The 11,738-nt window shown below is 44.0% G+C and overlaps 1 protein-coding gene across 1 annotated transcript in view; it reads left to right on the forward strand.

Moving 5' to 3' along the window:
* Nucleotides 1–11,064, forward strand: part of LOC308325221 (contactin-associated protein-like 2) — a 49,792-nt gene extending 38,728 nt beyond the window's left edge. Inside the window, exons 17-25 of the mRNA XM_080777669.1 lie at nucleotides 168–338; nucleotides 724–942; nucleotides 1,962–2,198; nucleotides 2,597–2,833; nucleotides 4,373–4,506; nucleotides 5,033–5,126; nucleotides 8,857–9,087; nucleotides 9,855–9,929; nucleotides 10,479–11,064. Coding sequence (XP_080633795.1) covers nucleotides 168–338; nucleotides 724–942; nucleotides 1,962–2,198; nucleotides 2,597–2,833; nucleotides 4,373–4,506; nucleotides 5,033–5,126; nucleotides 8,857–9,087; nucleotides 9,855–9,929; nucleotides 10,479–10,678 — 1,598 coding nt within the window. The 3' untranslated portion in view covers nucleotides 10,679–11,064. The remainder of the gene's footprint in view (nucleotides 1–167; nucleotides 339–723; nucleotides 943–1,961; nucleotides 2,199–2,596; nucleotides 2,834–4,372; nucleotides 4,507–5,032; nucleotides 5,127–8,856; nucleotides 9,088–9,854; nucleotides 9,930–10,478) is intronic.
* The last annotated feature ends 674 nt before the right edge of the window (nucleotides 11,065–11,738 follow it).

Raw genomic sequence — 11,738 nt, forward strand, 5'->3', positions numbered from 1 at the left:
TTACTCGAGTGACGTAATCTACTGAACTTGCAAATATGATGGAATCAATAGCTAAACATTCCAGCCTCACGCCATGTTCCCTCTCGCTTATGCTGAACACTGCACCACAGGAAACTCGCATTGGCGTCACCAACTCCCTTGTTTATATGCTATGCTGTTGCGTATAGGTGACTACTGGAATGCAGCATCGTTCACCAGCCCAGCAGCCTACCTGCACTTCCCGTCCTTCAGAGGAGAGACCAGCGCCGATATCTCCTTCTACTTTAAGACCTCGTCCACTTATGGGGTGTTTCTGGAGAACTTGGGTACCACCGACTTCATACGCATTGAACTGAGAGGTAAGGGGGCAAAGTGGCATGATGAGTAACTTAAAACCCATTGTGTGTGTGTGTGTGTGTGTGCATACACATGTGCGTGTGTGTGTGTGTGTGTGTGTGTGTGGGCTAGGAGGGACACCTACTGGCAATAGAGCTCATTGCTCTGCCTCCTTGCTGCAAAGTCCTTCCTACAGACTAGACTAGAAATGTTGTTATAGTAAAATAGCTGCGGCAACATTACATATCTCCTGTTTACTCCACCGGTCCAATTCACACACGACCTGCTCTCAAGTGACAATGTTATAAATCAATGTTGCAATGTAAACATGCATCAAAGCTACTGCTCGTCCTCTATATCTGCCCTCACATCTTAAATTAATTCAATCTCTCTCTTCCTCTCCCCCAGCTGCTTCCGTCGTGTCCTTCTCGTTTGACGTGGGAAACGGCGCCGTGGAGCTCAGCGTCCGTTCGCCTGTGCCGCTCAACGACGACCAATGGCATCGCGTGGAGGCAGACAGGAACGTGAAGGAGGCGGGGCTATGGCTTGACGGACAGTACAGAGACATCCGCCCTGCCCCCCCACAGGGGCACACCAGGCTGGAGCTGTTCAGCCAGCTATATGTTGGTGAGAAACACACGCAAATTTGGCTCGGAAGATATATACTTTCTTATATAAACAAAGCTTACACTTCATTAGTGTATAACTAGTCCTGGAATGTGGACGTGGCATTCTCAAATTCAAGACGCAAGCGGCTGCTCACTTTGATCCTTTCGGAGAACGGCGCTCTCTCTTTATGGCATTTTGTGAATCTATACAGACATTAACTCACAGCTGCATGGTGTGAATTCCATGTTAGGCCTGTACTATATTGGGCAGTATTACTAAAAAAAATACGATTACTATAGCTCGTTTATTAAAAAAAACTATAAAATATGAAAGATATTTGTAGAAACAATAACGTAGAAAAAAGAAACGGAATATGACAAAAGGGAACAGCCAAAACAAAACACGAATAAACGCGAATAAAAATACAGTTCAAACACACACTATTTAGACTAGCCTGATTATCAGACTGTAGCTTTCTTGAAGCTTTAAGAGATGCAGTCCACTCAGAGAGTGGGCGGGATCTTTGGGCTGGATCCAGGCTACATTTAGACAGTGTTGCCAGTGTGTGCCTCCAACTTTCCAAGTCTGACGTCAATATCGCTAGAGGGTGCTAAGTCAGCGGGTTTGTGTATTTATTTATTTGCATTATAATCCCCATAGGGGGATCTTAGATCGCCTCATATAAGAACTGTGTGAAAATAAACAAATCATCCCGGTGGTTTCACTCATATGGATATGAAGAATCAACTGACTGAGAGAAAACGCTAATGTTACTGCTGTTGAGTTACATTTTTGCTAGAAATGACTATCAAATATGAGTGACTGACAGAGACAACTCCGACAATATCGTCGAAACGGTTTGTTTATTTTTGGACCACAATTCTTATATGAGACGATTTTAAGATGACCTAATGTTACTCTTCATAGAGGAAAAACGTCTGTGAACCCATTGGAACCAGGGGATGATCTTTGTTTTATCAAGAGTTAAACAGATGACATCCATCCATCCATCAAATGCTTCTCCTTATAATTTCCAGGTGCATCAGGCGGTCAGAGGGGGTTCCTGGGGTGTATCCGGGCCCTCAAAATGAACGGTGTGACCCTTGATCTGGAGGAGAGGGCAAAGGTCACACCAGGGGTCAAGCCGGGTTGCCATGGCCACTGCAGCAGCTACAGCATGCACTGTCGCAACGGTGGCAAGTGTGTGGAGAAGTACAACGGCTACACCTGCGACTGCACACACACTGCATATGATGGACCCTTCTGCGCTGACGGTACCTTAGACTGGATCTGTCCGTTTGTCTGTCTGTCTGTCTGTCTGTCTGAACACCAGTTTGCCTGCCCACATTGTATTTGTCTGCCTAGTTGACCTGTCTGTTTGCCCACCTGTTGGTGCCTCTTGCCTGTCTGCCCACCTCTTTGTCTCTCTTTCGATGTGTGCATGCGTACGCGCGCATGTGTCCATCTCTCTACTGTATGTCTGTTATATCTGTCTGTCTATGTGCCCACCTGTATGTATGTCTGTCTGTGTTTGTATCTATGTCTGCCCACGTGTTTATAAAGCATCCTCAGGGAGGTTGAAGTCAGAGCTCGCGTCTACAACAATCTTTCTCTGCCGGTGTGTGTGTGTGTGTGTGTGTGTGTGTGTGTGTGTGTGTGTGTGTGTGTTTAGACGTGGGCGGCTACTTTGAGTCAGGCACTCTGGTACGCTACGACTTCCTCCCAGAGGCGGGCCTCCCTGCTGTGCTGAACGGTAGGAGCGTGTCGGCCATGGTGGGCGTTCCCAGCGTGGCCAACCTGACCCAGGAGGAGCTGGTGTTCAGCTTTAGTACCTCCAGCGCCCCCACTATCCTGGTGTATGTCAGCTCCAGGACAAAGGACTACCTGGCTGTGGTGCTCAGGCAGAACGGTATATATTAATATAACACACACACACACACACACATGTGCACGTGCGAATACTCAAGAGTACTGGGAACACAATATTGGAGCATTGCACAACAAGTGCACAAAGTTGCAGAGGTGAAAAGTGCTGGCGAGCTAGCCAGATGTATGGAGGTGAAAGATGGAGATGCCCCTGGAGGGCTGGTCCGAGAATGACCCATTTAATGCAATATCTGATCTACGAGCTCACAACGCATTGCACCGGCACATGTTGTGAACTAGTATTGCAATACAACATAGAGTAGCACTACTTGAAAATTGCACCACCAGTGCAATCTGGGAACCCATTGACAAAACAAAGGAAAGAATAGCGCCATCTTTTCCTTATGTAACATCCTCCCACACACACAGATATTGTTTACTATGCCTCGTGAACCCAAAACCTGATAGGGTGGTCAAGAAGTACAGATACAAGAAGTACAGATATAAACTAGAAAACGTGTCCCTCGGGGCACAGGTCTCCACCAGGATAATAGCGTTTGTGATGTTTGGACAACATTTTTAGGAGTAAAGGTACAACAGATCTGTGTTGAACACATGACTATAGAGGTAATGTATACCGAATTGCGTGGTGTATATGGATACAATCTGTAAGGTCACTTCTCGCCCTCAGGGCGTCTCACTGGTTACATGGCAAGAACATGAATTGGCCTGTTATAGCCCCACCATGAGACTGATTGATAAGTGGAATTTCTTCGTGTGTGCACAATTTCGCGGAAATCACACGATGTGTTCATGATTTGTAGCATTTTGTTTGAAACTGAGCACTCCTGCGAACTTTGGAAGCCAATCTTAGCCAATCAGGATGGAGTCTGAGAAATCTGAAAGACCCGTTTCGTTGAATGACTCTACTCTAGTCTAGAGAGTCTGTGTACCACTTTGCGTGATGTTTGGACAAAATCGTTCACGGACGGACGGACGGACGGACGGACGGACGGAGTGCAAAACATACTCTCCCCAAACATACTCTTTATAATGTCCCACTTTACCAGTTGTTCCACTTTACCTGCATTCATCAAACTGCTTACACCAGGAATTACGTCTCAGAAGCGCGGACACAGAGTCAAGTACTTGTCTCCATGTATTAATTAAACTATGGTGAAATTCACAGATATACAGTTCTGTTCTTGACAGGTTCTTTCACTATGTTCTTTACAATTACATGGATACAATCGTAAACGAATAGGCCCCAGTTTCATAGTGCAAGTGATTCACAATTATCTTAAGACTTACATCCAATTAATAAACTTACAGTTCATTAATTGAACAACGTCTTGAGGGAACGGGTGTACAATACAACTAACAGATTATTCTTTGCCCTCTAATTTTTAACACCAAACATGTTACCCAATTAATTAAGAAATGGCCTACTGTGGTGCATTTTCCCCTGTGTGTAAAATTGCTATGCTTTTCAGCAGTACTTCTGCAGTAGCTGACGGGGTGTGTGTGTGTGTGTGTGTGTGTGTGTGTGTGTGTGTGTGTGTGTGTGTGTGTGTGTGTTCAGGCACACTGCAGATCCGCTACAGCCTAGGGGGACTGAGGGAGCCCTACTTTATCGATGTGGACCACCGGAACATGGCCAATGGACAACCACACCATGTTAACATCTCCAGGGATCACAGGAACATTCGTCTACAGGTGCCTACACCGACACCGTTATAACAGTCAAACCTCAAGGCTCAGCATTATACAGTATTATGCTGCATTCACACAGGCAGATACAAAGATGCAGAGCTACACTTTGTATCTTTGTATAGCTGAAGTTGAAACCAGCTTTTGCAGCAGCTACAAATGTCGGATGTATCTTTGTATCTTCATGTCACTGGCATCCATTTAAAATGTATGGTAATCTGTGTCTTTGCATCTGCCTGTGTGAATGCAGCATTGTACGGAGCCCCTAAGGGGACATATCAAGGTTTCCATACCAGAAAACATATACCACCAGCTCTTAAATAATCTACCTAGATATGTCCCCTTAGGGGCTCCGTAGCATTGAGGTTAAGAAACAATTGCCTGAATGAAAACACCCATACAAAATTATGCAGAAAGTGGTAAACAAATACCTACACATTGTGGTATTGGTACTTTTACAGTACTTGTTAAAGTACAAAATGTGAGTACTTCTTCCACCACTGCGATTCTCATCTCTTTTTTGTGTGTGCAGTTGGATCACTACCCAGTGTCCACCTACCAGCTGCCAGAGGCCTCAGACACAGAATTCAACCTGGTCAAAACCATCTTCCTGGGCAAAGTCTTTGGTAAGCACGGTACCTACATGTGTACACTCACCGGCCCTCAATTGGCCTGAAACATTGTGAGAGATTTTATGGGCCGACAAGCGCCCCACAAATATATCACTGTTTTATAGATTGTTCAATAGATATTGGAAGGGACAGTGTCATATATTGTCGTACTGGGGCCATGAATTCCAAGGGGCTCCCCTGCGTACAGATAAGGGCTTGATAGCTATACTATCGTTTTCTTTGCGTGATACCGGTGTGCAACAACGTATAAATCCAGCTTTATAAGTGTGAATAACTTTGTTAGTGCCGGTGTGCGGTTTGAGCAAATAAGTAAAAATCACACCCATATGTGAAGTGAGCGCCGCTGTTATCATCCAATCACAATTTCTGTCTTCACTTATCTCCCCTCACTTTTAGCTTCAATATGTACTTTGCTCAGCCAATCAATCAAGTCATCGCTATGGGGTGATCAGCCAATCACAAGGCAATGTGTTTGTGTTCACACAAACCCCGAAAGCTGGGCATACTAAAAAACAGAAGACTAACATTTCAGAATTCTACGCTTAAATAGCTTTTTGAATTTAAGAATATCATCATGAATTCAAATTGTTAATAAAATGCAAAAATGAAAGAATGTATTAGAAACGTTAAAGTCCATATGCTTTTCCTTTGATTGCTGTTTAAAGACCAGATTCCAGCAAATATTCACAAAACAAAGTGAATACGTTTTAACTTCAGGCAGGGAAATGCTCAAAATTAATGTTAAGAATTGAAAAAGATGACATACGGAACAACAGACCTCTTTAGAAACATTCTTTGTGGTTGTGAGCATTCTGTATCACCTCCCAGAGGGCATTTTAAGATAATGAATTAGATGAGAACAGATTGGCTGATAGTGGCTTGATGCCGAAGCCCTAGCCACTCCCCTGGGTCCTTTGCTGTTGTGCATAAATTAGCAGAGGCATCTGACATCATCCTTTGGGAACAAAGGCCTGGGCCACCTTCACTTAGCTCAGAGTTGCCAACTCTGCTTATTATATTCATTTTTGGGGGGATATTCTTTGTAACATGTAGTAATTCAATTCAAGCATCCTCGCTCAAGTCAGCTCCACTCTGACTCCACTCTCCACCCATTGCAGTTTGCCTATAGGCCAAACCGATCAGTGGAGGATGCAGTGAGAACTGTATTAAACACCACCCTAATAGTCAAAGTCAATTGGAGACAGCACAGGCATACACCAGTATGCCGTTTGTGGACTTTTCCTCTGCTTTCAACTGTATGCAGCCCCACATTCTCTGCACTAAGCTGAAAGAGCTCCACTTGGATCCCCACATGATCCTCTGGATAATAGACTTGCTTCCTCCTCAAACGGGAGCAGTTTGTTAAGGTCAACACCTCCTCTTCTTCAGTTATGATTACATCTACCGGTGCCCCCCAGGGGACAGTGATTTCCCCAGTCCTGTTCTCACTCTATATACCAACAACCTGAGAGGCTCGGACAGTGCGAGCATGGCCGTGAAGTTTGCAGACGATACTGCTCTGGTACCGACACCTCAAAAAGCCCTGCTCACTTTGAGGAGGAGGCAAAGAAGCTCCATCAGTGGTGTGAGGAGCACTACCTTCAGCTGAATGTGAAGATTAAGACCAACAAGCTCCTCATAAGCCCTCGGAGGAGGGATGACCTCGACCCTATTCTGCAGCTGACATTGGGTGGGGAGGTGGTGGAGCGGGTCGGCAGCTACAAATATCTTGGGACCACTATTGACAGTGGGTTGACCTTTAATGACAACACACAGGCCATCTTCGCAAAGTGCCAGCAGCGGACCTACCTACTATGGAGGCTGAGATATATGGATGTTGGCATGTTGGCATTTAAAAGAGTTTTGTTTTCCTTGATGCTTAATTGTGTGTTTTAATCATGTGATGTTCTTTTATGCTTTTGCCTACTGTTTCACGCTTTTGTCTACTGTAGCACTTTGAGATTCTGAGGAATGTAAAGTGCATTATAAATAAAATCCATTATTAGTATTATTGGATGTCCTCAACACCACTATGGCACATGGCCCAACAAACACTCTGACAAAGCCTAGTCTCAAATACAATACTGGAAAAACAGTGAAAGGTTGTAGGTTAGTTGTCCTCCTACAATAGATCACATAATACGTCTGGTTATGCCACAATACAAATTCATTACATTATACAAAAATCACACACGTGTGAACTGAGTGGTGCAATACAGCTTACAGCAATACAATCAAAACAAAAATGATACTTTGAAGGTCAGAATCTTCAATAGATCAACTTCTATGTACCAAGATCACTCGATGCAGGTATAGTGCAGGAATATACACAATGATTAGTCTTTAGGGTGGTTGTGTTCTCATTAGAGACACAGCACTACCCCTCTCTCTGTTTCTGGTGCCCCCTACTGGTATAAATAAGTCACATACTCGTGCTCATTCAGGTACACAAACAAACAGGTACACGGACATTGCTGGTTGTAGGAGTGGTTGCACCACTCAAAAATAGCAAAATGACTAAAATAGAACAAAATACCAAAACCTAGCCAGTCAATATACTCAAGACTCCCACTGAATACCTAACCTGACGCTGCCAGATCCAAAAAGCTTGCTACACAAATTTGTTTCACAGCTTATTTGGATCTGGGATCGCGGAAGCAAATTCGATGACGGGGCTGTTCCTTTTTTTCAAGATACATGGTAGATGATTGGATGGGAGCGTCTGTCTATCACCGTGTGGGCGTGCAAACACAACCAATCATATCGACGTGTCTATATACCGTCACATCCGCATCCCGCCTTTAGCTCACGCTGATTGGTCGGTACGAAACAGATCTGACTCAGGGCTCAACTCTGTCAGAGATCCCAGATGAGTGTTGTGTTGGGGAATATGTTTCCGCAATACCGCCCTCATGTGGCAGCGTCAGGTTACTGAATACCCACAGCTGTGGATAAACACGAGGCTCTGGAAGTACAGACTTGACTAACATTGTCCCCATGTCAAAAAACGTCTTAAAAGAAACCCATTCTCCTACCCTTTACCCTTTACTCTGTTAGTGTCCCAGCTCCCCCTCACAAAATATCACACCTGCCGAACTCTGCCGAACAACAAATTAAAATATATCCCCATAAATCAAAATGAATTATCAAAGCATTTGTTTGAGATTTTCTTACCATGTACTAGACCTCATGCCTCCAGGTCCCCAACAAACACTCAAATCAGGCTTCTGGCCAAACATGAGGCCTCAAACCTGGTCACCCCTTTTATGCACTACCCTTAAAGGGGAAGTGCTACACTACAGAAAACACTGTACACACAGTGATATTGACAACACATCTAAGCATTTTGACTATCTTGTTTGTAAACATTGACATGAGGACTCCTGAGAAGATGTCGATGTATTTTTTCTAGTAATTGTTTTTTCTGAATTACTACATTGGTACTATATTGTTTTTGAGTAGCCTATATTGTGTGATTGCCATTTGGGACCTCTGTGTTCTCACATTGGAAAGGCATGAAGGCCGTCCTTCATTAACTTCACCAGGCATTTCCTTGTTTCCTAGTTTGTTGCTGGACTGTTCTTTGTTTGAGAATCACTGCCTATACAAAAACATGGGAGAAAATTAGACATGGTCAATTCAGGTGTGTACCAGCCTGGTACAACAATAACATTTGTAATTCATGTAATTTATCCTCCAATGTCCTGTTTGCTGTGTCTTCCAGAAACGGGGCAGGTCGACGCCATCCTGATCGAGCGCTACAACACACCAGGCTTTGTGGGCTGTCTGTCGCGGGTGCAGTTCAACAGCGTGGCTCCGCTGAAGGCGGCGCTGCGGTCCGGCCTGGCCGCCCCCGTCACCACACATGGCATTCTGGTCCAGTCCAACTGTGGAGCCTCGCCCCTCACCATCTCACCCATATCCTCTGCCAATGACCCATGGCACATGGACACCGGTGAGGACCCATGCATACACGCGTGCATACAAGTGTAAAAAGGGACCCGTAAGAGTTAATGAACACTCTGGAACACGAACATCTATATACAGATTCACCACACACACACACACACACACACACACATGAGTCATACCCATTAAATCTAGCTCATAGGCGATAACAGATTGGTGCAGTGTACAGTTGCACCCCTATAGAGAATCCATCTGAGCAGCCATATTCCTGGCACACACACAAACACGCACGCACACTCCCCTAAAGAGGCATGTGTTCTATGTATAGTATCACTGCCCAGTCTGCCCTACCACATCCATCTATCTACAATATCTGTGTCAGTGTCTGTCTGTATGTCTGATCATACAATTGTATTAGTCCAAAAAATAAACGGTACGCTCTCGCTCTGGGAACAGGTTAACTTTATTATCTGTCTGTGGTCTTCATCTGGGTTTTCTGAAGACCCAGCCGAAAACTACAGACGAACGGCTTGTCTGATAATAAAGTTAACAAAGTTCCTCTGGCACTGTTACTTTGACCCATAGCTTCAAAACAAATTTAAAAAACCATCACAAATATAGTCAACTAATCAACACCTTTGGCCTTATTTTAATGCAATAAAGAAAAGGAGTAACAATTCAGCATATTTTGTATTCCAGTAGGGTTGTGAAGTTATAAAATGGCTCCATGGCTCTTTTATAATTCTTCTTCATTATCTTCCACGTGGTCTGAAAAGTGCAAAACGTCTCAGTGTGTGGTGGTTGTGCTTACAGCTGGTGCTGTCTTCCCCTTCGGTGAGGAGAAGGTCAATGGAGATGGAGTGGATCGTAACTCGGCCGTTATCGGGGGTGAGTCCAGGCTTCAGACTGCTGCATGAGGCTGTGCCTGGATTTATAATCGAGATGGGTGGTAACCTACAGCACAGCTTTATTTATAGGCTACCCATTCCACGCAGAATAAACAAATAAATGAAAATAAAACACGAGTGATACGATTGAAGCCCTTGCTCGTGTAATCAAGGGCGATGTGTCAACATTGCCCCCTGCAGGCCATAAAACTAAACATTCCCTGGTTGGTGAGAGACTGCTGCCAAGAAGTGTAATTTCTTTAAAATCATGTCGTTTTTTTGTCTATTTATTTTTAACCACAAATTTAACACACAATAACAAATTAAGTAAAAATTAAGGGACTGAGCAAATCTCAACTTCACCGCATAACTACCATAAACATACACAAAACGATATATAGGTTTGTTTTACAAACCCCTAGGTTAGGACAATATAAACAAACCTATTTCAGCCCCATCATTTACAAAAAAATAAATATCTAATTGTGGAGTTGCCCATTGTTTCCATTTCAATCACTGACTGTACTTTTCCTAACTGTGTTCCATGCAGGAATCATCGCCATGGTGATTTTCATCGTCCTGTGCATAATGGTGTTTGTGATCCGCCACATGTTCCGTCACAAGGGCTCCTACCACACCAACGAGGCCAAGGGCGCCGAGTCGGCGGACTGCGCAGACGCCGCCATCATCGTCAACGACCCCGCCTTTACAGAGACCATCGACGAGAGCAAGAAGGAGTGGTTTATCTGAGGAACTAGAACCGTGACTAGAACCGGACATCCTGACATCACACAGTGTTGCTAATTAAGCTAACGGAGGAACGAGGAAGTCAGTCACCTGATGTGCTCCCTGTGGAACTCAAGTTTATGTAAAAAGAAAAACTAAACAAATGTATCAGCACACCGTGACATTACCATGTTGTTATAGGGCAAGGGGGAGCCATGACTGACTGTAGCCCCCTTGAGGATATGCAGAGTTTATCTTAGCATCATCTACAATGAATGGACAACCTGACAGTAGGCCAGCGTGACCTGTTCACATATTGGAGTCGGGTATTGAGGGTCGTTGGTGCCAATTCCTGACCTAGGATTATTTTTGAGGGAAAGTTCCCTTGGAAGATACCCCCAACCCACCTTGGTTGCTGTGTGTGTGTGTGTGTGTGTGTGTGTGTGTGTGTGTGTGTGTGCGTGTGCGTGTGTGTGTGTGTGTGTCACAGGGGCTATTATGATTTATTTATGTATCTTCTTTGTTTTTATTACATCTAATTATTGTATCTGTTTACATTGTGAAATATAGTGGAGGTTTGGCATTATTGCTTTTTGTTTCATGCTCCATTCTCGTATAATAGCCTGTGTGTGTGTGTGTGTGTGTGTGTGTGTGTGTGTGTGTGTGTGTGTGTGTGTGTGTATATAACCTAGCTCACTTTCGAGATGGGGTTTTATGATTGTGACGAAACCTAAATTAAAAAAACGAACACAAATATTCTACATGTGTGCTTCTAGAGCCATTATTTGGACAGCCTCCTGCCCTCCCATTGGACTGTGAATGGGAAACAAAGAAAACTTACACTTTTATTTATTTTTGCATCTGCATAACTGACAATGTGTCTTAATGATTTTTCGAGCTTTGATTGTAGAGATTTCAATGCCTGCATCTTTAAGGTTGAGCACATAATGTACACTATTCTATGTTTTTTTTGTTGCCAAATGTGATAGTGGGATAATTCAGGTTTTACCGATGGACCATTTTTTGCCTATAATAAAGCCTCTGCTTCTGTGTTCAATATTCAAGATGTTTACATTTGTTGACA

This window comes from Protomyctophum bolini (assembly GCF_963924005.1).
Source record: "Protomyctophum bolini genome assembly, chromosome: 12".
In the NCBI taxonomy this organism is placed as follows: Eukaryota; Metazoa; Chordata; class Actinopteri; order Myctophiformes; family Myctophidae; genus Protomyctophum; species Protomyctophum bolini.